The sequence below is a fragment of the Gorilla gorilla genome, chromosome 6 (genome assembly GCF_029281585.2).
Source record: "Gorilla gorilla gorilla isolate KB3781 chromosome 6, NHGRI_mGorGor1-v2.1_pri, whole genome shotgun sequence".
Taxonomy (NCBI): Eukaryota; Metazoa; Chordata; class Mammalia; order Primates; family Hominidae; genus Gorilla; species Gorilla gorilla.
Genome location: NC_073230.2, coordinates 88,977,412 through 89,004,773, shown reverse-complemented (window position 1 = coordinate 89,004,773; position 27,362 = coordinate 88,977,412). Strand labels below are relative to the sequence as shown.

Here is a 27,362-nt window from a genome sequence, read left to right as displayed (position 1 = left end):
GCCACCCCTCTGCGTCAACCCCTTCTCTGCTTGCTTGGACTCCCACACCCAGGCCAGGATGTCTCTCCACATGAACCTCCTTGGTCTCTGACTTGGAGCCACCATGACTCTCTCTTCTCTACCTTAATGTGTGGCCACCATCTGGCTGCAACCCACCTAATGGCTTTAGGACTAAATTATTCAGGAAGGGAAAATAAAGGAAGAATTTGGAAAAGAAAAGGAATGAGTGCTTTTAGGCTTATTGCTCAATCAATTGACCGATCGACTGTTTTTTATTAAGTGTTCATTGCATCGAGACAGTTGGGTGTTGAGGATGGAATGCAAGAGGTGTAGGGAAACATGTTTTCTGTCTCCCAGAAATATGAAAGGAGATGGGCTGAAAACATTAAATCAAAACTAATAATATAATAAGAGCTTCAGTTCTTTGTTACAAAATGTACGTGCTTCAAAAAGGCATTTTTTTTTTTTGAGACTGAATCTCACTCTGTCACCCAGACTGGAGTGCAGTGGTGCAATCTCAGCTCACTTCAACATCCGCCTCCCAGGTTCAAGTGATTCTCCTGCCTCAGCCTCCTGTGTAGTGAGATTACAGGCGAGTCCACCATGCCTAGCTAATTTGTGTATTTTTAGTAGAGATGGGATTTCACCATGTAGGCCAGGCTTGTCTTGAACTCCTGACCTCAGGCGATCCACCCGGCTCAGCCTCCCAAACTGCTGGGATTACAGGCGTGAGCCACTGTGCCTGATCAAAAAAGGCATAATTAAACTATGAATATTCTTTCTAAACAATGGGCAAAGTCACAGTGGATTAACTTTCACCTATGTTAATAATCAAATTCTAGTTCTGACAAAGGCCCCACGCCAACAGTGATTACAATGACCAAAAATATTTACTTGTTGGTTCTCATTCAGTTCTATAGATTTCTCCTTAATGTGCAGGAAAGCATCTGATAATACTTTTGTAAAGTGGTCTTTATTGATTTAATATAAAACTTATAGAATACTCCAGAGAAAACATGTGATATAAATGTCATTGTTAGAGCCATCAAAATAATTCTTATTTTCATTAATAATTTGTGGAGGAAATTATTGAGAAATGTTGATTCTCTTATCAGAGCTCAGGAGGAGTTAATGGTGCTAACTGAGGGTGGTGGAAATAGTCCCGTGAGAAGCAGAGGAGCCAAATCTACCTCCTCGCACTGATTTGGTCACCTCCTTTATATTCCCAAGTATAACACTCTACACAGACAATGAGAGAGCTCAATGCATGTACAGAATCCCCGGTTATTTATGCAGTCCATTGGATGAAGCCCATCTTCATTTCAGAGTTCTATTCACAAAGTAATTTGAGGTCTCTGGTGTTCTCAGGCACAGATTTCTTGAAGAGCAAAGCAGAAGTCCTTAGGAAAATTCAGGCTCCACTTACGGTGCCATCCCTTGACTCAACCTTTAGAACAATGGGTTTTTCTGGTTGAAGAAGTCCTCCTAAGCGTAATTTCAGGGGGATCTGCAACAGTTAAACAAGCATATTGAGAAGCATTAAATAAACAAAAGTAGAAAGTATAGCATCAAAGTGAGTGAGACACTCCAGTGTTGAGGGGACACAACAGAGTGATATTCTGATCTCCATGGAGTAATGGGCAAAAAAAATGCAGTAATGACAATAATGCTTTGTAAACATATAAAAACTACTTTCAGCACTATAAATCTTGGATTCTTTATACTTAGTCTATAAGATGTGTGAAGATTGGACAGTGAGAGCATTCATCATCTATCATTTAACAAAATATTTATGGAGTACTATTCTGTGCCAGGCCTGAGACAAATTCATGGGAACCTGTGTTCTTTTTTGATTTAAATTTTAAGTAAAATGGATGAGTTTTTAAAATTTAAACCAGATTATTAGGTATGATGGCAAACTATTTTTGAAGAGTCATATAAAGTTAATTTTGTGTATGTTGAAACTTGCAAGGTAACCCTGAGTAGTTATTGTACATTTTAATTATATGGACAGTCTTCAACTTCCAGAGTCCAATAATTCCTCCCAATTGAACCCATCCAGTGTAAAGATGGGAAGACACCTTCAGGAAGCATTATCATTTTATTTTTTAACATCTTCTCTTGGCTTCCAAGGGTGGTGCAAGTGGGGAACCTCTCAATTCCTAGTGTTTGGACTCAACTTTTAGCCCCATTCTTATTGAGACACTCCTTCTGTGTTGAGGGGACACAACAGAGTGATATTCTGATCTCCATGGAGTAATGGGCAAGAAAATTGCCAGGGAGATCAAGAAGTGCCAGGTTGGGAGCTTACCAAGGAGTACCTTCCCCATCCCAGGTGTGCCAGAGGACCACTTTTATTCAGGGCTGAGTCCCCTGTCTGAGCACATATGAGACAGCTACACTGCTGGCCTAAAGCCACAAATAATATGGAATATGGAAATAATATGGAAACTATTTCTGTCTTCTTCCTCTCCTATATAGAAAGCCTACTTAAGGGGTGGAATTGAATAATAAATACATGAGACCTAGAAATAAGATTTATAGGGTATTGTTTAATATGAATCAATGACATCTGTTCTTTAACTTCTTCAGAGAAAATATTTCAAATCTTTCTATAAATATAACACCTTATTATTTAAAAATTTTCAAAAACCCTGAATATATTTTCACTGCAGACAGACATGCATGCCCACATGTGCATGCACACACACACATGCATATGCACGAATGGCATTTGTTTAAAGGTTCACATTAAATAGCTTAATATATGTATGCAAGCCATCAACTGCACATCACTCCTTAAACATTTACCAAATGCTTGCATTAGATACAGTCCCTTGCAAGGCACCACTGGGATATTTTAAAAAGGAATAAAATGAGAGGATATTGTTAATGGAGGGGGGAAGACATTCTTAGATTCAAAGAAAATATAGAGAAGAAAACTCAATGATTTAATGGCAAATTGTGAAATTTATGATAATAGCCTCCAGTATCCAATAACAGAGCAGAGAAGTAAATGGGCCCTGGACTAGGAGGAGAAGACACTTTGGAGGGGCTTGGGGATTTAACTAGGACTTGAAAGATAAGAACAAAATGAGGAGAAAGGGAACAACATTTTTTTTTTTTTGAGACAGAGTCTCGCTATCACCCAGGCTGGAGTGCAGTGGCCCAGTCTCGGCTCACTGCAGGTTCCGCTCCCTGGGGTTTATGCCATTCTCCTGCCTCAGCCTCCAGAGTAGCTGGGACTACAGGTGCCTGCCACCTCTCCAGGGTGATTTTTTGTATTTTTAGTAGAGACGGGGTTTCACCGTGTTAGCCAGGATGGTCTCGATCTCCTGACCTCGTGATCCGCCCACTTCGGCCTCCCAAAGTGCTGGGATTACAGGCATGAGCCACCATGCCCGGCCGGGAACAACATTAATAGAGTTATAATTGGGTTGAAAAGGAGCCCAGCTGGATGGAGCTAGGCATCTGGAAGGTGAGGTCAGTAAGGATGGCCTTGGACTGTGGTAGTCCTTCATATCCAATAGAACTACCTTAAATTAGTCATTTTCCACCTTGGCTTCACATGAGAAGCAATTGGGGAGCTTTTAAAGCCACACTCTGGGCAAATTAGTTTAGAATTTCTGTGATATCCCAGGCATCATGAATTTTTAAAGCTCCCTGGTGATTCCAATGTACAGCTAGTGGTTGGGAGCCACTCTCATGAGAAAGCTTCTCCAAGTTCTGGTTGGGAAGAGCAGCATTCAAAAGTCACAACAAGGTAATCATTACACTTCATGACTGTGCAAAATACTTCCCCATCTTTCCAATAAACTTGAAACTGAATGTAAACTTTGCTCAAGTTCAAGGAGACTGAAGATAATTATGCCATGCTAATCTACATGGGCTTTACATGATGTTTTTGATGCTACAGCTTTTGAACTCCAGAACTGAAGCACCCTTAAAGATCATAGATAGGTCCAAATAGATTCCTTGGCCCATAGAAGAAATTATTAAAAGATTAAGTGAGTGTATTTAACATTATTTTTATAGAAAATTGACTAACCTGTGTTTCTTTACAAGGTTTGAAGGAGAAGTTCTGAAGGACTCTGATTAGAGCAAGTTTCATGTTCATGAGAGCAAACCTCATGCCAATGCAGTTTCTGGGTCCACTTCCAAAGGGTGTATATATGTAAGGATCTATGTTGTCCTTGTTCTTCTTGCTGAATCTGGTTCCACATTGGTAGATTTTTAAAAAGTTAATGACATAATACCCCTAAGAGTTACATATTAGGGTTTCTTACTTAGGGGCCACCCCTCAACTAGTAGTACACAGGATACTTTTGTGGGCTGGTCATTGAAATCCTGCTATGCTTATTTTGCTATGAGAATTGTAAGCTACAGATCCTTTCTACTCTGCTGACACTATAGGAGCTTTCAGTCTTGTTGAGATGAGATAAATAGTGTTGCAAAGAATACTTATTTCTAAACACTGAAATTATATTCAGGGTGGTGATGAGTCCACACTATAAAAGGTACATAAGTGATGAGACTGACTGATGGAAAAGTAGGTTCCTGCCTCAAGTCACACTTACATTGGTCATGAGGAAGGAGAAGGGGAAATTGTCTTGCACTATTTTGAAATTGTTATTTTGCACTTTCCTTCTCATCTCCTCTCTTGTTTTTCTAATTCTCCTCCTTCTCCTCCTTACCTTGTCTTCTCCCTCCTTCTCCTCCTTCTTCTCTCCATCTCTCCCTCTTTCTCCCCCACACCTCCATGGAATAGTTGAAGTCAGATAATTTACACAGGCATATGATGCTACTGTACCAGTGTAATGCAGTATCATCACTGCTTTCTTTGTCTATCTGTTCCAGTAAGCTATAAAATTCTTTGAAGATTAGATGCATGTTTTTTATTAAAATGTTATTCCTAAATATTTGATTATATTTATGAAAAAAATATTCATTTGGGGGACATAATAATAGCATTGTGATCATGTGTTTTTAAAAGAGTCCTTACATTTTGGACACTTATGACCCATAAGGACATAACTGATGACCTTCATCGTAAGTTGTTGGAATTGTGGATGACTGTAGTTTTCTTTTTTCTAGTCTATGGTTTGTAAAGTGTGACAATAATCAATTTGATGATTAAAAGAATCTCTAAATATAAAAATACAAGCAAATAATTATACAACCACATGACTGTCCTGTAGATTAAGAGAGGCAGAATATGCTTGAACCAGGCTGGTTCAGGGAGGGCTCCCTGCCCAGGGGCCTCGTACCTTTCAGGGAGGAACTTCTCAGGCTCTGTCCAGTACTTTGGGTCATGGTGAAGAGCATAGCTTGGAATCATCACCACCACCCCTTTGGGAATGAACATCCCATTGATTTCAACATCTTTTTTGCAGACCCTCTCAAGTCTCATAGCAATTGGGAATAATCTGAGCGTTTCATTCACCACCATGTCAAGATACTCCATCTGTAGCACAGTATCATAGGTGGGTGGTGCCTGGAAAGAACGAAACAGATTTGGATAAATTGAGATTTTGAATTAACTTTTAACTCAGTCCATGCAGTACTAATGAAGTATTAGGAGCTCCAGAGACTAACTCATACTGGTAAAGGATCGAAGCATTTATAAAGTGTTTTCATAACTGTCATGCCCATTGCTGTGCCCAGTGGCCCACTGAGATGTGTGGAGGAGTTATGAAGGTGGGAAGCATTCGGGACAGCTCTCACCCCAGGGACTGAAATCCTTAGCATAACCGTGTATATATTTATACACACACACACATACACACACACATATGTGTATATATATGTGTATACACACACTAAAAGGAGGACTTTTGTTATATACATAAAATGTGGAGAGAAACACTATATTATATAAAATCTCTATAAATAATTTGAGGATAAACTAGTCCCTTTCTATCCCAAAAATGACAAAGAAGGTTCTGGTTGGATGTAACCAGAGAATACGATTTCAGTGCTAGTGGAAGTTATAAAGAGGATAGAACCCCACACAGCCTTGTCCTCACTTGCTGAAACAGTCTCCTAGTTGTTGCTTCAGGGCTGGACTGTAATCTCTGAAGAACATCCCTTTGTGTTCACCTCACTGCCACAGCCGTGCCAGCCCCAAAGCCGTGTCTCTTCATACCACAAAGAATCCCAGTTTTGGCAGAGGTCTGAAAACAGTGTGGGTGATATGCACCTAGTGTTTGGTGTTATATTTGGAAGGCAATATGATAGTGTTTTAAGACTTTAGCTCAGGAGCCAGATACCCTGGTTCCTAGCTTGGCTTCTTCACCAGTTACTGCCTGACTGGAACATGAGATAGGTGTGGGGAGAGCTAAGTCAGCCTGCACAGCACACCCAGGGCCAGGCTCCATCAGACCACAGCCAGACCAGAGCAAGTCCTGCCAACTTCAGCAGAGCTCACTATCCAACTATGATGTGTGGAGGAGTTATGAAGTGGGGAGACATTCGAGACGGCTCTCACCCCCGGGACTGAAATCCTCAGCATAACCGTGTACTGGTTTTTCTTTCTCATTGAAACAAATGTGACTAATAGGCTATGACCACTAGCATCAAATAACATATGAGAAAGTGATTGTTACCTTTCAAAGAAAAGGTCACATGTCTGTAACCAAGAAAATAAAAAGAGATAAAAAGAGCAAATTCCTGTGTCCATATGTGGATACAGCTAAGGGGACATCACACACCACTATGTTGCCTGCTGCAAACATGTAATTCACAACCAAAACCAATGTGAAATGAGTGTGAGCAACAAATGCTTATTGTTAGATGCCACTGAGGTTTTTGGAGGTTTTTTACTTAGCATTATTGTGGTAATAGAAAGCAGATGAACCAGAGCCAGCACGTTTTACAAAGATCTTATGCTTCTGCCAGTGGCAACCATTCGCTATGTTTCTTTCTTTTTCTTTTCAGAGCCTTCCTACATAGAGTCAGTGAAAGAATCAGTGATTTTGCTTTTTATAAAAATTCTCCTGGGAAGTGGTGAGGAGGCATTTTTGCTAAGGTTTCACCTCCTCCCTCCTCCATGTATCATCCACTCACCTTATTGGGTAAAACTGCATCAATTTCCTCCTGCAGTTTCTGCTGGACATCAGGGTGAGTGGCCAGTTCATACGTAATGAAGGAGAGAACACTGCTCGTGGTTTCATAGCCAGCAAAAATAAAGATAATTGATTGGGCCACGAGCTCCAGATCGGACAGAGCTGAAAGGAGAGGAAAGACATTTTAGGTAAATCAGATCAATGTAAGGCATCACAGTTTAGATGAAGAGAAATCTAAGTGAAGCCCTCAAATCCCTAAGGGAAAAAAATAGAAAAGCAATTCAGAGGTACACTGGGGGTGGTTTCACTCTGATGTGTATCTTACAGAACCAGAAAAAGGCAAATCATTTTAATCCAGTTTTCCCCAAGGTCTTCGAGAATGTGGGCCACCCACTCCTTCTCATGCCACCCCCACCACCTGCACGGCTGTGTAATTTCCAGAGAGAGCATTTCCGCATAACATACTCAGTGTTATGGGTGTGTTCCTTCAATGATCCTAAAAGTACTTTATTGTAAGTTAATATGAGGTAGTCCTCTCCCCCAAGAAAAATGTAATTTATTTTAGCTACAATATATCTTGACAAACTTTGAGAGAATTTGCAACACTAATGGTTAAGTGTAGGGAAAATTAAAGGCTGTTTCCCGTAGATATGTTTGAGGGAACTTAAGGGACCAGTATTGGTCTACAGACCACTTCTTGGTACTCGAAGTGTGGTCCATGGGTCAGAAGCATCTGAGAGCTCATTAGAAATGCAAAATCTCAAACCCCACCCTTGAACTACTGATTCAAAATCTGAACTTTCACAAGATGCAGTGATTTGTGTGCATAGCCTAGCTTGAGAAGCACGGATTATATCTTTGAGAGGCATTAGGTGATAGATCTAGGCTACAGTTCTCAGAATTGACTATCTCAGGATGTGCAAGAATGAGAGATGGACAAAAAGCTAGATGAGTGGTAATTGATTGTAGTCTGATGGATGGCATTAAAATAGCATAAGCTCCTATGATTACAAGTTGGGCCCCTCTTGATTTTTCTCCTGAGAGAAGCTCAGGATGGTCCATCACCGGTCTGTTTGATCAGGACTGGATTAGGACCTTTAGAGACCTGGAACATAGAAATAAATATGATGCCTGCTCCAACCATGTAATTCACAACCAAAACCAATATGAAAGGAGTGTGAGAAAGGTCGACAGAGCTATGATTTACCAGTGAAGACTTCTGTGATGCAGTTATAAGTAAATTCAACTACCTAATCATAGTATTCAGTTATCATGAACCTGATGATACTGATGTGAAATTGAACTATAATCTCAAAGTTTAGAGCTCTGCTGTCCAATATGGTAGCCACTATCCACTAGTGGCTATTTAAAATCAAATTTTATTAAATTAAACTGAAATACCGTTTAAAATTGATCTTCAATGGCACTAGCCACATATCCAGTGCTCAATAGCCATATGTGTCTAGTGATTTCTATATGAAACAGTAAAACAATAGACTATTTCCTTTATCACAGCAAGTTATATATTGGGATAGATAGATGAATAGATAGATGATAGATAATAGATAAGTAGATAGATGATAGATGGATAAATGATAGATGATAGATGGATAGATGATAGATAGATGATAGATAGATACATAGATACATAGCTAGATAGATACATAGATAGATACATAGACATACAGACAAAAGTGGATGTAGACATGGATATATTTAAAGCAGTATGCTGGAGTAAGCCCAGTCCTGCTCTCTAGAACCAATAGTTAAATATTCAGGAATTTTGTGAGATGGTTGCCAAGTCTTGGTGGCTTGGAATTGACCATGGTCATCATTTTGCCACTGTCATAGTAATAGTGACTTCAGTAAAAAACATACCTGGGTTGTAAAACTTGTAGGTGAAACATTGAAGACAAAGAAGATATTTACACGGTCTCAGAGGTTTTCCTCACAAGTTACTAATCCATTCCAAAGGGGAAAATAACTTTGCAGTAGATTAACCTGGTGAACACACTTTCAACAAGTACTGCCAGTTAAAATCACCCTTTTTGGAACAGCATGGCTCCTGATTGGATGTTAGATGTATTAGGTAGCTGCAAAAGTTATTGTGGTTTTTGCCATTACTTTTAATTGCATTTTTTTTGCAATTAAAAGTAATGGAAAAACCCACAATTACTTTTTCAGCAATCTAATAAATTTCTAGGCAGAAATTTTTATTCAGTGGATCTGAAGGAGGCTGAGAATTGGCATTTGATCTGATGTAGGTGATCCACAGACCGCGGACTGACTTTCTAGCATGCCAGGTTTGCTTAGGGTTGCCCTTTAATCTTAGAACATGGCTATCTATGCCTGCATGCCTCTAGAAAGTGCCTCCAACTACCACTTATAACATCCAAACATGTGTCATTCTGCTATGTGGCAGAAATTCTCATCATCCTGGAATACTTCCTGCACATTTTCAGAACAAGACCTTCCCTGTGAGTGCCCCACAAGTAGCCCTCAGAAACACTCTGGTTACCTTTGTGGGACTCAGTTTCTTTTGAATTCTGAGAGTCAATCATCAGCTGAAGGAAATCCACTCGGTGCTAGAAGCAAAAAGAGAAATTTCATTGACAGAAAGTGGCTCCTGAAGTCAGAAGTAAATCACAAGCACAGTCCTTGATCTCCCTTCTGAGAATATGGCTCCTTGAAGACCAGAAATCTGATGGGTATTGCCTGAGTCACCAGTGAAAAAAATACCCTTCTAAATCCTTGGAAAGCAGGATGTTTTCCTGAAACAAATCTGGCTATCATGTGAGATGGCTCAAATTTAACACACGCTACACTTCAGCAGGTGGCCTGATAGGGACTTTCATTTGAGAATGTGTAAAATAACAGGCTTGTACTTGAAATGAGTCTTTACCAATCTATGATCTGGGGAAAGCATAATATCAGTAAAATATATTTCCTAATAGTAATGTTTATCCTCTGACAATTTATTGAAGGGAAGTAAAGAGGTAAAGTTTTATCTCAATAAAATTTATGCCATGGCATACTAATTGTTGTGTCTGATATCAAATTTCATGTGCTGTCTCTGACTCATTCTTATATCTCCTTCCCCAAACTCCACTTTCTGCATTTCTACCAAATGAATTATCTTGCTCTAAACATGAGCAGTCTTCATGTTAAAAGCATTCTTTAAAAACATACAGGTAACTGCACTGATCATATGTATATTATCTAAAAAATTATGAAAAACTAAACATCCTCCTATAACTACCACCAGATTTTACCTTTTGTGTATCTTCGAGGCGACTTTCTTTCATCCTTTTTACAGATTTTCTTAAAAAACTTGTAACTGCTCTTGGAAACACAGAGATATTTAATACTTCAAGAATTGGGGTGAGGAATGGAAAGACTACTGTAGGAAAAACAAAACAAAAACAGAAAAAGAAATCCATTGTGAATGTGCAGAATTTACCCGGAGCAATTCTAGTTTTCTCTACCAACCAGAAGAGTAAAAGACATCAAGGTTCTCAAATGGAAGCCATTCCTTCTATGACTTTTGCCCCTCTTTCAGGCCAGTGGCTGAGCAAGGGCAGGTCTATGCATAGGAAGCACCACTACAGTAGTGAGATCAGCAGCCCCTTGTGCATCTTTTGAAGGATAAAAGGAACAAAATTCAATGCCCTAATCTCTTTGCCTTTATCTATTGGACTACAGTCTCCTAGAATAACCCAAATCGTAATCTGGAGCTCAAAATTAATCTTGCTGTTCAAGAAATAGTAGGTAGTCAAGATAGAAATAACACAGCATATCTCTGTCACCTATCATGGAATAAAGATAAAATCAATAAGGGAAAGAAAATTGAGAAACTCACACATATGTGGAAGTTAAATAATAAACATTTAAGTAACCAATGAGTCAAAGTAGAAACCAAAAGGGCAAATAGAAACTGTTTTGAGGTGAACAAAAACTAAGATGTGATAGGCCACAATCTCATGGGATTTATCAAAGGAAGTGCTCAGAGGGAAAATTATAGCTGTAATGTCTAAATTTAGAAGAACAAAAAAATCACAAATCAATAATCTATATTCATGCCACAACATAGTAAACGAAGAAGGGCAAACTAAGCCTGAAGCCAGCAGAAGAAAGAAAATGATACAGACTAAAGTACAAATTCATGAACTAGAGAATAAAAAACCCTGATGAATTAATATCATTTCTATGAAGCGTCCAGAATAGGCAAATCCATAGAGGCAGAAAGTTGATTAGTGGTTGCATATGATGACAGGGTTTGTGACAGGGGGCTGATAGCTAAAAATGTATGAGGTCTCTAGATTGACAAAAAAAAGTTTTAAAGTTTAAAATGATGATGGTCACACATATCTTCAAATGTACTACAAATCACTGAACTGTATATTTTAAGTGGATGAATTACATGGTGATTTATATCTCAATAAAGCAGTTATTTTTAAGAGAGCAAGAGAAAAAAAAGGAAATAGTAGTCCACATACTTATTGAGAGAAAGAATGGATCCAAAAAATCAAATCTTAAAAGCTTCTTGGTGTTTTCCACAAAGGGGTCTTGTGGATTGTTGAGAGAGTCGATGTTCACTCCAAATGATGTGCTAGTGATCACATCCATGCTGTAGGCCCCAAAGACGCTGAGTGGAGAAAGATGTGGAAAATTAAAATCAGCACCTTTTTACCATCCTTCCTCTATGCATGCAACAGGAAACCCACATGTCCAGTCAAGACAGACAAACAGCCACAGACTTTCAGATCTACTAGATCACCTTCCATCACACTCCATCAGAAGGTGTTATCAGGTGCCAGTGATGCAGCTGGCCCTACGCTGGGTGTGATGGAGACACTGAACTGAATTAGACCTACCTCTGAGATCAAGGAGCCCATCATAGGAAGACAGAGACCCACTATCAGACAACTACAGTAGCATGTATTGATTGTGGATGATACAAGATGGGTAAGCACTGTGCTTCAGCAGAATAAGAGTAGAATAATTAACTCTTCCTAAGGGGCTCAAGACAGGTGACATTGCCTGACTACAGACTCTATGCCCAGAGCTGATTCCTCTTCAGCACTTTACAAAGCAACAGTACCCTGTTCTGAGCTCCTAGAAATATCATCCTTATTCTCTATACTCCCTGCTCAAGCTTTGGAAAATTCCACTATCCCCAGCTGTGGTGAGCTGAGGTTGCCCTGACAGCAGAATTATTTTTGTAAAATATAATGACCAATAATGTCCTGGTTAAAAAAAAATCTCTCAAAATTTGATTTGGAAATGTCTATAGTGAGTGACCACATATCCCTGGTCTGCCCAGGACAAACTCAGATTACACCAGTTTTTCCTGCATAAGTATAGATAGCAAATAATAGGCTTGCCCTACCTATGGTGTTTTTACCACCCTCTCTCTTTGAGACTGGAGGAAAAAGAAATGGTAGGAATTTTAATATTTAGTATTCTACTGATATACTCAGAAAAAAACATGAAATGATCAGTTATTCTAAGTTCTCCATTATAACTTTCCCACCCTACTCACTGCCAACCAACAGATAACAAGTGCCTTCCCCTTCCACCATCCCATACACTCCATGCTTAAAACTTTGGTACAATCACACTTTTTCCCCCTAAAGGATGTATTTAGTCTTCTAGAATATCCAAGGTGACAATTTAATGGATATGTAAACCCTGGCCCCTGTGCACAGGGGAGAAGATCCTTTTCCTCCAGCTGCCCCACCTCCTCATCGGAGCTGCCCTATCTTGGGAGACCCATTGAAGTTGCATTACCACAGCCCTCCTTTTGTCTGGTCACTGGAATAACCCAACAGCAGGAATATCAGCTCCATGGCAGGCAGCTGGAGGGGTTCATGACAGCTCAGAACCCCATGGCTGTGCTTCTACTTACTCTTTCATGGTGACAGGCTTGCCTGTCTCTGCTTCCAGCCTCAGATTTCTCACCAACACATCTCCATACTGGGCAATGAGAGGGACCATCTAAGCACAAAACACAACAGCACCCATAGTTAAATGTGCAGACTCTAGTCCCAGAAGGACATGGCTTTCCCCAGCATGGAGCACTAAGTGACATTTTATAATGAATTTTGTGATGTCTTTTATGTACATAAAGATAAAAGACCATTTTTAGGCAGCTCAAATTCAGTGGACTACCCCTTGGAAAGGGACTGTGATCTTATTTTATACCTGTCCCCACCAGATTCATTCTTTAAGTTTCTTATTAAAACTCATGTTATTTTCATACCTCCTTGAGTTTTCCACTGGTGAAGGTTGGAGACAGCAATGATCGTAATCTCTTCCATTCTTCATCCTCAGCTATAGAGATGGCACTTTTCATAAATCCCACTGGACCAAAAGGCTAGAGTTCAAAGCAGAAACATTTTGTCCTACATCAGTTGTGGAGGTCTCCATGGTTGTAGAAAATGTGTTAAACAGGCATCACGTATTCAACAACTATTTAGTGACTGTCTACTGGGTGACGGGCCCTATGCTAGATGCTCAATAGAGATTTATCCCAGATGCCCAGTGTCCTGGGATGTATTTGTGTGGGGCGGGGCAGGGGGGGTGGCGGCAGTGTTCAGGAGACCCTGATGTCGTCTCCAGCCTCTATATCCCAGTCTCCTTTTACATGCAAATTATCCACGTGGTAGAGAATGTGTTCTTCCAGTAGAATAGACAGAATCAAGACCTAGCACTTCTGCAGTGTAGAGAGGGAGTGGAGACAGACAAGCAGGTGACTTTGGTGGACTGTATGTTGCCTCAGACAAGCTGTCTTTATGTTCTCCAGCAGCATGGGCAACGTGAAAAAGAGGTGCCTCAATGTGATGGTTTTAAAAAAAAAGTAGGTAATACCTTTAAAACTAGGAACATATTTTGAAGAAATAATGCAATTCCATAAACATTCTTGTCTCTTAATTTTTTATTTCATCGATAGAAAGAAAAAAGAGATAATTATTTTTGCCAACTTGGAACTGGCCTATCAAGCCAACATGCTTGAAACTTTCTTTCATCTTCCATAGCCATTTTTTTTATGAGTACTTCCAGCATTCATTTATGATAAAAACTCAGCAAACTAGGGAGAGAAAATTCCTCAATTTGATAAAGAGAATCTACAAAAAAACAGCCCACTTCATCTAAAGGATGCTTAATGATGAAAGAACTGAAGGCTTCCCTCCTAAGATTAGGAACAATTCAAAAATTCACCACATTTACTCAACATTATACTGGGAAGTCCTAGTGCAATAGACAAAAGAAAAGAAATAAAAGGCATACAGATTGGAAAGGAAATAAAAGAATTGTCTCTATTTTCAAGTGACATAATTGACAATGTGTAAAATCTCAAGGCATATACAAAGAGACTCCTAGAACTACTATGTCAGTTCTGCAAGGTTCTAGGATACCAGATCAACACACAAAATCAAAGCACATTTCTATGTAACAACAATCAATATCTGAAAATACAAGAAAAACATAATATCATTTACAGTCATTCCAACAAAAATGAAATAATTTAGCTGTAAATCTAACAAAACATGTACAGAATCTCTATGCTGAAAACTACAAGATGTTAAAAGCAATCAAAGAAAATCTAAGGAAATGGAGAGGCATACTATGTTCATGAATTGAAAGATCAAACAGTAAAGATACACATTTTCCATAAACTGGTCTATATATTTAATTCAATTCTTGTCAAAATAACAGCACGTTTATTTGTAGACACTGAGAAACTCATTCTGAATTTTTATGGAAAAGCAGAGGACCAGGAAGAGTTAAAACAAATCTGAAAAAATAAGTCAATAAAAGTGGGAAGAATCACTCTACACGAGGTTAAGAGTTAGTGTACAGCTACTAGGGTCAACACAGTGTGGTATTGGTGGAATAATAAACACAGTGATCAATGGGACACAGTAGTACGTGAGAGATGCAAAGAAGTATGCCCAGTTGATTTTTAACAATATACCCACCTTTCCAAAAATGGCGTTGGAGGAATTGGACAGCCATAAGTCACAAAAAAAATGAACCTTGATCTAAATCTCATACCTTATGCAAAAAATAACACAAATTTGATAATAGAGCTACATTTAGTAAAGCATTAAACTTTGTGACTTTTAGAAAAAAACAGCAATATAGGAAGGAGGGCTAGGCAAAGAACTTTCAAGCATGGCACCAAAAGTACAATCCAGAAAAGGGCATATTAATACATTGATCACCTCAAAATAAAAAATAGTTTGCTCTGATATGGACCCTGTCAGAGAAAAAGACTTGTGACTGTAGGATAGCAGGAGGGAGCCACATGGAGACAGAGTGGATCTGCATCTTGATCATGCTGGTCGTTGCACAAATCTACTAATGATGTGATAAATTTGTATAGAACACAAATGGGTTCTGCGTCTTGATCATGCTGGTCATTACACAAATCTACGATTGTGATAAATTTGCATAGAACAGAAATGAGGGCACATAAAGCTGGTGAAATCTGAATAAGCTCTGTGAACTGTATCAATGCCAATTTCCTGTACTATAGTAACATGAATATACTGTATTTATAGTTATGCAAGATTGCAAGATGTTACCGTTCGGGGGGGACAGGATGAAGTGGACGTGAAACCTTCCTGGACATTTTTTAGGCAACTGTCTATGAATATATAAGAATTTCAAAATATAAATTTAATCAATCAATCAGTATTTTAATTTCAACACATGAATGCTTACTCTCCGGTTTGTGAAGACAGAATAACATTCTTTCACTAGCACTGTTTTGATCATGTCAGGATCTGTGATAGCCAGCACAGGCTGTCGACCATCATAAAAGCTGTGTGAAAAAAACAAAGTTGATTAAACATCAACAGCCTTATTCTACAGCTGGAGCCCAACCCAGGAAGCCAGACTTTGATCCTGACTTTACATAATCCCTTAGTTGTACAATACACAGTAATCTTAGGTTCTAGTTCATTAGGTATGACACACAGCAAGAGTCTGACACAGGAGCCACCCAGGTCTTCATATGATGAAGGATAATGTGGGCCAAACAAGGAAGAGACATTGAAAGACAAAAGAGCTCTTCAAAGAGACCATGGTTAGAAATGACAGTAGAGCATTTGTTAAGCTGGGTGGTGCATACATGGATATTTCCCATGCCATTCTCCATAATGTTTCATATGTTTAAAATATTTTATTTTAAAAAGAATATTAAACCAACAAAGATCAAAAGAGACAAAGATGGGCATTACATAATGGTGACGGGATCAATTCAACAGGAAGAGCTAAATATCCTAAATATATATGCACCCAAATACAGGAGCACCCAGATTCATAAAGTAAGTTCTTAGAGACCTACAAAGAGACTAAGATTTCCACACAATAATAATGGGAGATTTTAACACCCCACTGTCAATATTAGACAGATCAACAAGACAGAAAATTAACAACGATATTCAGGACTTGAACTCAGCTCTGGACCAAGAGGACCTAATGGACATCTACAGAAATCTCCACCCCAAATCAACAGAATATACATTCTTCTCAGCACCACATCGCACTTATTCTAAAATTGACCACATAATTGGAAGTAATATACTCCTCAGCAAATGTAAAAGAAAAGAAATCACAACAAACTGTCTCTCAGACCACAGTGAAATCAAATTACAACTCATGATCAAGAAAGTGACTCAAAATCACACAACTACATGGAAACTGAACAACTTGCTCCTGAATAACTACTGGATAAATAAGGAAGTGGAGGCAGAAATAAAGATGTTCTATGAAACCAATGAGAACAAAGGCACAATGTACCAGAATCTCTGGGACACATTTAAAGCAGTGTGTAGAGGGAAATTTATAGCATTAAACACCCACTAGAGAAAGCAGGAAAGATCTAAAATTGACACAGTAACATCACAATTAACAGAACTAGAGAAGCAAGAGTAAACAAATTCAAAAGCTAGCAGGAGACAAGAAATAACTAAGATCAGAGCAGAACAGAAGGAGATAGAGACACAACAAACCCTTCAAAAAATCAGTGAATCCAGGAGCTGGTTTTTTTAAAAAGGTCAACAAAATAGATAGACTGCCAGCAAGACTAATAAAGAAAAAAGAGAGAAGAATCAAATAGATGCAATAAATAATGATAAAAAGGATATCACCACTGATCCCGCAGAAATGCAAATTACCATCAGAGAATACTATAAACACCTCTATGCAAATAAACTAGAAAATCTAGAAGAAATAGATAAATTCCTGGACACATACCCCCTCCCAAGACTAAACCAGGAAGAAGTTGAATCTCTGAATAGACCAATAATAGGTTTTGAATTGAGGCAATAATTAATAGGCTACCAACCAAAAAAAGTCCAGGACCAAATGGATTCATAGCTGAATTCTACCAGAGATACAAAGAGGAGCTGTTATCATTCCTTCTGAAATTTTTCTGAACAATAGAAAAAGAGGGAATCCTCCCTAACTCATTTTATGAGGCCAGTATCTCCTGATACCAAAGCCTGGCAGAGACACAACAAAAAAAGAGAATTTTAGTCCAATATCCCTAATGAATATCAATGCGAAAATCCTCAATAAAATACTGGCAAATCAAATCCAGCAAAACATCAAAAAGCTTATCTACCAGCATCAAGTCAGCATCATCCCTGGGATGCAAGGCTGGTCCAAAATACCAAATCAATAAATGTAATCCATCACATAAACAGAACCAATGACAAAAACCACATAATTACCACAATAGATGCAGAAAAGGCCTTTGACAAAATTCAACAGCCTTTCATGCTAAAAACTCTGAATAAACTAGGTATCAATGGAACGTATCTCAAAATAGTAAGAGCTATTTATGACAAACCCACAGCCAATATCATACTGAATGAGCAAAAACTAGAAGCATTCCCTTTGAAAACCGGCACAAGACAAGGATGTCCTCTCTCACCACTCCTATTCAACATAGTGTTGGAAGTTCTGAATAGGGCAATCAGGCAAGAGAAAGAAATGGATATTCAATTAGGAAAAGAGGAAGTCAAATTGTCTCTGTTTGCAGATGACATGATTGTATATTTAGAAAACCCCATCGTCTCAGCCCAAAAACTCCTTAAGCTGATAAGCAACTTCAGGAAAGTCTCAGGATACAAAATCAATGTACAAAAATCACAAGCATTCCTACACACCAATAATAGACAAACAGAGAGCCAAATCATGAGTGAACTCCCATTCACAATTACTACAAAGAGAATAAAATATCTAGGAATCCAGCTTTCAAGGGATGTGAAGTTCTCCTCTTCAAGGAGAACTACAAACCGCTGCTCAATGAAATAAAAGAGGACACAAACAAATGGAAGAACATTCCATGCTCATGGGTAGGAAGACTCCATATCATGAAAATGGCCATACTGCCCAAGGTAATTTATAGATTCAATGCTATTTCCATCAAGCTACCACTGACTTTCCTCATAGAATTGGAAAAAACTACTTTAAAGTTCATATGGAACCAAAAAAGAGCCCACATAGACAAGACAATCCTAAGCAAAAACAACAAAACTGGAGGCATCACGCTACCTGACTTCAAATTATACTAAAAGGCTACAGTAACCAAAACAGCATGGTACAAGTACCAAAACAGAAATATAGATCAATGGAACAGAACAGAGGCCTCAGAAATAACACCAGGCATCTACTACCATCTGATGTTTGACAAACCTGACACACAAAAGCAATGGGGAAAAGATTTCCTATTTAATAAATGGTGTTGGTGAAACTGCCTAGCCATATGCAGAAAATTGAAACTGGACCCCTTCCTTACACCTTATACAAAAATTAACTCAAGATGGATTAAAGACTTAAATGTAAGACCTAGGACCATAAAAATCCTAGAAGAAAAACTGGGCAATACCATTCAGGACATAGGCATGGGCAAAGCCTTCATAAATATAACACCAAAAGCAATGGCAACAAAAGCCAAAATTGACAAATGGGATATGATTAAACTAAAGAGCTTCTACACAGCAAAAGAAACTATCATCAGAGCAAACAGGCAACCTACAGAATGGGAGAAAATTTTTGCAATCTATCCATCTGATGAAGGGCTAACATCCAGAATCTACAAAGAACTTAAACAAATTTACAAGAATAAAAGCAAATGACCCCATCAAAAAATGGGCAAAGGATATGAACAGACACTTCTCAAAAGAAGACATTTATGCAGCCAACAGACACGTGAAAAAATGCTCATCATCACTGGTCATTAGAGAAATGCAAATCAAAACCACAATGAGATACCATCTCAAGCCAGGTAGTATGGTGATCATTAAAAAGTCAGGAAACAACAGATGCTGGAGAGGATGTGGAGAAATAGGAACACTTTTACACTGTTGGTGGGAGTGTAAATTAGTTCAACCATTGTGGAAGACAGTGTGGTGATTCCTCAAAGATCTAGAACTGGAAATACCATTTGACCCAGCAATCCCATTACTGGGCATATACCCAAAGCATTATAAATCATTCTATGGTAAAGACACATGCACACATATGTTTATTGCAGAACTATTCACAATAGCAAAGACTTGGAACCAACCCAAATGTCCATCAATGACAGACTGGATAAAGAAAATGTGCCACGTATACCCCATGGAATACTATGCAGCCATAAAAAAACAATGAGTTCATGTCCTTTGCAGGGACAAGGATGAAGCTGGAAACCATCATTCTCAGCAAACTATCACAAGATCAGAAAACTAAACACCACATGTTCTCACTCCTAAGTAGGAGTTGAACAATGAGAACACATGGACACGGGGAGGGAAACATCACACACTGGGGCCTGTTGTTGGGTGGGGGGCTAGGGGAGGGATAGCATTAGGAGAAATACCTAATGTAGGTGACGGGTTGATGGGTGCAGCAAACCACCATGGCACGTGTATACCTATGTAACAAAACTACACATTCTACGCATGTAACCCAGAACTTAAAGTATAATTTAAAAAACTAAAAATAAAAAATAAAATAAAATCACAGTCCATCGGCCCGCCAGTGGTTAAGAATATTCAGCATTTCTTCAAATTCAGCAGAAAGGTATAGACAAAGAAATGCTTATATACCCTTCTATTAAAAAGTCTTGGCTTAAATTTAATAACAAAACAGAATGAAAAGTTCCACACTTGCAGATAAAATTAAAAAAACAACAACAGCAGAGTATAAATGGTTTGCCAATCTGTTTCTGTATTATCTCTCAACCCTTCATTCAAAAGCACTTTAAATCCAAAGTCTAAATGAAAGAGTTTTGGCTTTTAATTGAAAGTGAATTGGTGTGGGAAGGAGATTATATGATGTATTTATGAGCACATATTAGAAGGGTCTGAGACAACGCATGTAATAAAAGGGCACCTAAGGAAAAAAAAAGAAGAGGGGAATAGGCAGACACTGGACAGAGCATGATGCTGTGAGTCCCTGGGCCACCAAAGTCTGGAGAAAAGTAATCACAATGCTCCCAGCCTAGTTCAGACTGTAGAACTTGACACCTGGTGACACGTGGGATCCTTGGTAGGACAACCTTCAAAAAGTTTTACAATAACCAGTGTGAATGTTGTTAGAACCAAAATGATGTCACTAGTTGTGTGTGTGTGTGTGTGTGTGTGTGTGTGTGTGTGTGTGTGTGTTTAAAAACCCTGACAAATAAATCAAAGAAGGCTATGAAGAGAGGATTCTCATGCTTGTGTGCCTGATAACAAAACTATCACAAAAGACTCTGCAAAGCTACAAGCTTGCACAAAGGCCATCCCAACATTAAAAAAAATATTTCTGCAAGGACACCTGCCCAGCAACTGCCTGTCCAACCTTGGTGTGGCGTCACCCTTGTTACTGATCTTTGTAGTGAAGGATAATTATTTCAAAACTGATAAGAAATCCTCCTCATATTTTCCTTGGAGCCTCTTTGTCTTGCTTTACTTCCCTGAATTTGCACATAGTTTATAAAGGCATGCAGATTCCCATTGCAATACTCTACACCCAAATAAATATCTTCTTCTTTCAGAGAACTTCTCTCTGTTTGTAGTTAGGTTGACAAGAGCTTCATCCCAAGAGGCTTTGGGCTGAGACTGTCCTCTGTGCAGTGGGGTAAACTCATCATAGAAACAAGTCTATCCAATGGAATCTTCCAGAATACTCACCCCCACACTTTTCCATACTTTTTATGACATTCCATGTCAAACATACAAAAGCCCTGGGAGGAGAAACAAAATAATATTTGATTATTATTTTAAATGTACTTAACCCTGCCTCTAATTAGGATGAAAACAGTCGAAGCCAATGAAATCAGAGTTGCTGGCAGTTAGAGGAAGCTTATTTGGAGACGTCATAAAGGAAATAGAAAACAGAGGAGGTATTTGAAAAGGGAAATTTAAAATCACTCTTGAATTCTCTCCAAGTGTTGTGGATACTGAATGACTTATCCTTGTGTATAAATACTAAGTACCTCCTTGTCTTTCTGATGTCTTTTTGCTTTTTCATGTGTTGTCTCTAAAATCTCATGAATCCCTGAATGATCACCTCCAGGGGCACATGGGGAAACTGAGGCTGAGGGAAAGTGAATTAGCATCAGAAGAGAATGCACAGTGTTTTATCTCTTTGTCATCCTTTTCATTTATTTCATGAGCTCGCTCTAGAGTTCTAGCAGAATTGGAAAGTTACAGACACCAGGGAACTCCTTTAGTCTAGCAGATTTAGGTAAGTCTGAGGCATGTTGTTGAGTGAGAAAATGAATGAGTGACAGAATGACAAAGTGAACTCACTTTCCAGTTTTCCAGCTTAACATGGAAGTTCTGAGAAAATGTCCCCTCTACACATCGGACACAGCAAATTACAACACTTGCTCAGAGTTTTCACTGAAACTTAAAAACAAACCTTCCTGTATCGACATTTCAGGGGTGACATTTTAACTGTGCAAACAAAGGTCCCAGGAATGTGCATCTTGGGGGTACATCTACTAAAGAGTTGACCTGGAAAAGGTGGCGGGGAAATTATTGCTTTTGCACATGGAAAAAATATGAAATTCCTGGATAGTAATTAGGCAACAAAGCCCTCACCTGAGAGAATTAGAATCTGAGAAACAAGCCTCAGGTATGTGGGAAAGATGATGTAAGCCAAAGAGCTGACTGCTGCGGCTGGCCATGTGGACATGGGCTCCTAATTTTCCATCCAGGGCCCAGACCCTGGGCAGAGCATCAGACTAGGTTAGGCACAAAGGCTCGGCCAAAGTTCACGGTCCACGTGGCACGTATTATATTCTATTCAGCAAAATTGAATATTTAATAATTTCATCAAATCATCCCCTTTCTAGTGATTTTGCATGTGATTCCGCCTTTGTGTAAAAAAACCCCCCCACAAATTCATTTTGTGCTTAAATATCGGAGTTTGATTGACAACCACTGTCTCATCTCAGTTATATCCAATCTGTGATCAGACTCACCCATAAGGTGCAGCCTTTGAAGGAAAAGAAGTAAAGCAGAACCCCTTTGTTCTGTCTCTCAAAGCTGCAAAAGATGTCATGGGGAGTAAGAGCTGGGGTAGAGCCATGGAGATACCCTCAGGGAATTTAGCATTTTTCGGAGAGGATTGAAGCAGGTGCAAATGACCCAAAGGTAAATACCTGGGCTCCCTAATAAATTGGGTTTCAAAGCTGTCCAGAAGGAAGGGAAAAAAGGCTACTCAAGAGCTCTTGCTACAGAGAGGAAAGTTTGACTCTCATGTACACAGATAACAAGTCACAATCAGGGGGTCCTTTTCCTACTTTTAATACTAACTAAGTATGACTGTACCTTCCTGGGAACCTGCATAGAGCAAAAAGAAAACCTTCTTTATGGCGCTCACAAAGTTTGCACATCAAGTTCTGAGCATCAGGTTGCTGATCTACCTGAGATTTGGGCTGTTCAACTGAGGCAAACCTGAGGTTCCTGAGAGTTAGCAAGAGAGCCCCAGGGTAAACATTGCCATGTTCTGGGTGATGCCTACACACTGTTTCTGAAAGTGTAAAACTTCAGACCTTCCCCCTGAGGAGAAGCATTTTTACTGATGGAACTAAGCTGCTCTTGGCAATCATAAGAAGCAAAAGAGTGAGCTCAAAAACACTCACCTTACGGTAGGACCAAATATTTCCCAAAAAAGGCAGAGGTGTGGGCCCTGGAATTCCAAGCTTCTTAAAAAGTCCATGTGAATGGGTTCCATATCTACAAAGTGAAACAGAAATCTAGTCACAGCAATTGTGACTTTATAGATATAGGGGCTGGTGAGTCACTGACTGAGGAACTGGAATGCTCAAGAGAAGGAGGTAACATTAAGGCAAGAAATAATAACAGTAACTCTGACAGCAATGATTATATTTGTTCATCAGGTCCTTTCCTGCCTCCACCATGAGACACCAAAAAGTTACAATGATTAGCTCAAAGCAGCTGAAGTCTTCATGGTCCCAGTCCTGGAATGAATATTTGATAAATGTTCTCAAATGTGAATGATCCTGAGAGGTTCAGGCAGGAATTCTTCCAGGTCACTTTGTTCCTTTACGTCTATTTAGTAAGTGGCCTCTCCCCAAATTTGGGGATTCTCATCCTAGGTAGAAAGGGTGACATTTTTTTGTCTTCCGCAGTGATGATGAGATTTTGCATCACTGCATCCACTCAGTCACAGAGGGTCACTGAGAGCCTATGGTGACCCTGTCTTTAGAATTTGCTCAGAGGCTTTTATGCTTTCCCTTCCCTCTAAGCTCTGACCCTGTTTTAGGATCTGGTCCTTCTTAAACCGTCATTCACAGAGAGGTCTTGGAGGAGTCACAGAGTCCTTATTTCTACAGATTGACAACTGTGCTCAAGGCTTCCATTGACCTCATAGAAATGTGAGCAGCTTTCAGCTACACCTCAGTCTCTGTGATCAGATGATCTGGTTGATTTGACCTATTGGGAAGGATGATTGACTCATATTTCCCTGAATGACAGTGTGCAGAAGAATCACAACTAAAGAACCCAATTTCCAGGTCATTCCTCCTCTTGTGGAATCTAGTCTTCCAACTGGTGATATTCATCTGATTAGCACAGTGCCAGTGATATGGTCTGAATCTGTGCCCCTACCAAAATCTCATGTTGAAATGCAATCCCCAATACTGGAGGTGGGGCCTGGTAGGAGATGATTGGATCCTAGGGACAGTTTCTCATCGTTTCACACCATCCCGCCTTGGGTGTTGTCCTCGTGACAATGAGTTTTTATGAGATCTGGTGGTTTAAATGTGTGGCACCTTCTCCCCACCCTCTCTTGCTTCTGCTCCAGCCATGTAAGATCTGTCTGCTTCTCCTTCACCTTCTGCCATGATTGTAAATTTCCTGAGACCTCCCTAGAGGAAGAAGTCACTATGCTTTCTGTACAGCCTGCAGAACCATGAGACAATTAAATCCCTTTTCTTTATAAATACCCAGACTCTGGTATTTCTTTATAACAATGCAAGAAAAGACTAACACAGCCAGACATGATCATTTTTCTCAAGGTGGTCAATCACAAAGCAGTCAGTTTATTGCATCTGCCCATCAACTATCTCTGTAGGAAAACCCATTAAGGCTGCTGCTCCCTAAGGCAGGCCTGCTTGCAACTCATCTTTGATGGGTCATGATGTCTGAAGACCTTCCCAGTCTGATGTTACTGAGGGTTGGAAGACTGGAGGAAGAAGAAAAGCTGATGGAAGAGGTCACCATCCTTCAACTCAACCATGAATCTGCTAGTCCCACAAGGTTGGCCCCAGAGAGGCAAATTAGGAAAATGTAGCTGAAAAGCATGGTGTGTATAAATGGATCCATATGCTTCATATGGGCTTTTAGCTGAAAGGTAGGGGCCTTCTAATGTCCACATTCCCTCCTATTTACAACAAAAGATGTAGTATTCCACATAAGTAAACATAAAATGTTCCAGACAGTTGAATTAAAACCTTGTTTTCTCTTCTTTAAAGGATAGCCCTTAAGACAGTATAGGTTCCAAATATTCTGTACAAATCCGGTGACTGTGACAATATGTGGTAAAATACAACTGAGAAATGGCATGGAGGCTCATGTTTGGGGGACCCAGCAGAAGCAGCATAGCCAGGCCCAATAGTGCATTTGGATCTTTGCCCCAGAACAGTTAGTGGAAGCGTGTGCACCATCTACCAAAACCAGGGTGGCCTCGGGTTTTCCCGCTCCTGTTCCTTCCTTTGTTGTCACAGCCATGGCAAATAAATGACACTAATCTCTGCTTCTAAACTTTCTACAAGTTACATGACCTCTCAGGCCAGGACAAACTATTGAGTTAATGTGTCAGCAGCATTGGTCCCCAAGGAATGATCTAGGTGAATGTCTAGACTCACATGGTTCCGTGTCAAGGCAGAGGCTAGGCTGGGCAAACTGTGTAGTTTCTTTCCAGCTCCCCTCTGTTTGGTAGAGTAATGCTGCTTTTGGTTCCAATGAAGAGGCTAACAGAAAAGCCAGTCATCTATTGCACTTAATTGTGTTGGCCTAAGGAGGGCATTGTCTACACTACAGTTTCTGACTCCTGGGCTGCCCCAGCATCATCTAAGGCTAAGGTATTGTCTGCCCAGCTGCCTGTGTCTGTAGTGACTGCCCCACAACATGGCAGACCACACACAGAGTGACACAGATGGTGCCCCTGTGTCCAGGCTTCAAGCAGATGAGATGCAAACATGTTTGTCCTTGAAGTGACCTCCACTAGGGGGCCAAGACCCATGAATATCTCTTTGGAGTTCTACCCTGAGGGATGAGGAATATTTTCTTACTCCATTTTGATCCTACCTGGATGCTTTTGCTGTCATCACTGGCTCACAGTCTTGCTTACTCCCCTGCCCTGAGCATTTAACATAACCTGCTAAGTAGGTTTGTTTGAAATAGGGATATTAAAATGAACTGTTGGGAAGGTATATTTTAAAAGATATATGCAATCTTGTCATAGAGTTATACATTTGTGCATTAGATTCATATTCCTGACATGATTCTGGAAAGGTGAGGTTATTTTACACACATTTATTGTAACAAATGCTGAACTAACAGCCCTCATTTGTCACCTAGAAGGAACATGTTGGAAATAGACTATCTCCAAAAAAATCTGGTTTAAAATAGAATGAATTTAAGCCATATCAATTCGTGTTAAAATGTCAGAAGATGGAAAATATGTTGCCACAACTCACTGAATTTCTAACCTTTCTGTGAAAGAATTAAAATGAGGTTTATATTTTCTATTTTCCTGTCATTATGATTCCCAAATCTTAGTAAGAGTGAAATTGAGGTAGAAGTGAAATGTGACATGTGAGAAGCCTCCACTACCCACAGTGGGGAGTGACTCTTCTCTCTACCTGCTCTAGGATGGCAGGATCCCACCAGTGAGAGGATTCATCCTCTTCTACTGCAACATAAAGGGGAAAATGTAAAATCCAAATTCTAGTTTAGTAAGGAGAAGCCAGGTTTCCACAGCCAAGTTTGGAAAGAGATCCATCACTACTTTCCTTCCTTATCCTCCTTGGGTCCAAACTATTGTCAAGTAGATCATCCTCAATCAATGCTATCTCAAAACCCTTCTTGCCACTAAAGATGGATGGGGAAGATGCTTATTTATTCCTTTATAGAGCTGCATAAGATCTACAATAACCTCTATATGTTTGTAGCATCCAACACTTAAGCTACTTCTCCTTGAACATCTTTTTTTTTTTTTTTGAGACAGCCTCACTCTGTCACCCAGGCTGAAGTGCACTGGCATGATCTCAGCTCACTGCAACCTCCGCCTGCCGGGTTCAAGCGATTCTCCTGCCTCAGCCTCCCAAGTAGCTGGGAATACAGGCATGCACCACCATGCCCAGCTAATTTTTGTATTTTTAGTAGAGACGGAGTTTTACCATGTTAGCCAGGCTGGTCTTGAACTCCTGACCTCAGGCAGTCCACTTGCCTTAGCCTCCCGAAGTGCTGGGATTACAGGTGTAAGCCACCATGCCCGGCCTGAACATCTTTTTTGATATTCAAAACAGATAAGGGAAAGAGAGGCCTGATTAGCACCCCAAGTCCAAGGAAACAGAGAAGAGGAGCCTGGACAGTTACTCACAGATAGAGGAGCACCAGGCTGACAGCCAGGAGAAGCCAGGTTTCCATGGCCAAGTCTGGGATGAGAGCCATCACTACTTTCCTTACTTATCTCTCTCCTCTGATTCTTCCTTTCAGCTCTGTGCTGCTCTTTGCTGGGCTGTGTGCATGGAGCTTTCCTGCCCTGCACAGCAGT

The 27,362-nt window shown here is 39.7% G+C and overlaps 1 protein-coding gene across 1 annotated transcript; it reads right to left on the bottom strand.

Moving 5' to 3' along the window:
• Nucleotides 1–230: 230 nt before the first annotated feature.
• On the bottom strand, nt 231–27,362 carry LOC101149513 (cytochrome P450 3A4). Its single transcript, XM_031013170.3, has 13 exons — nt 27,189–27,362; nt 23,203–23,296; nt 21,242–21,294; nt 15,795–15,894; nt 13,327–13,440; nt 12,973–13,061; nt 11,561–11,709; nt 10,337–10,464; nt 9,583–9,649; nt 7,066–7,226; nt 5,268–5,494; nt 4,049–4,211; nt 231–1,507 (listed from the first exon to the last, which is right to left on the bottom strand). The coding sequence occupies exons 1-13, from the start codon at nt 27,257–27,259 to the stop codon at nt 1,412–1,414; spliced, it is 1,512 nt and encodes a 503-aa protein (XP_030869030.1). The 5' UTR covers nt 27,260–27,362; the 3' UTR covers nt 231–1,411.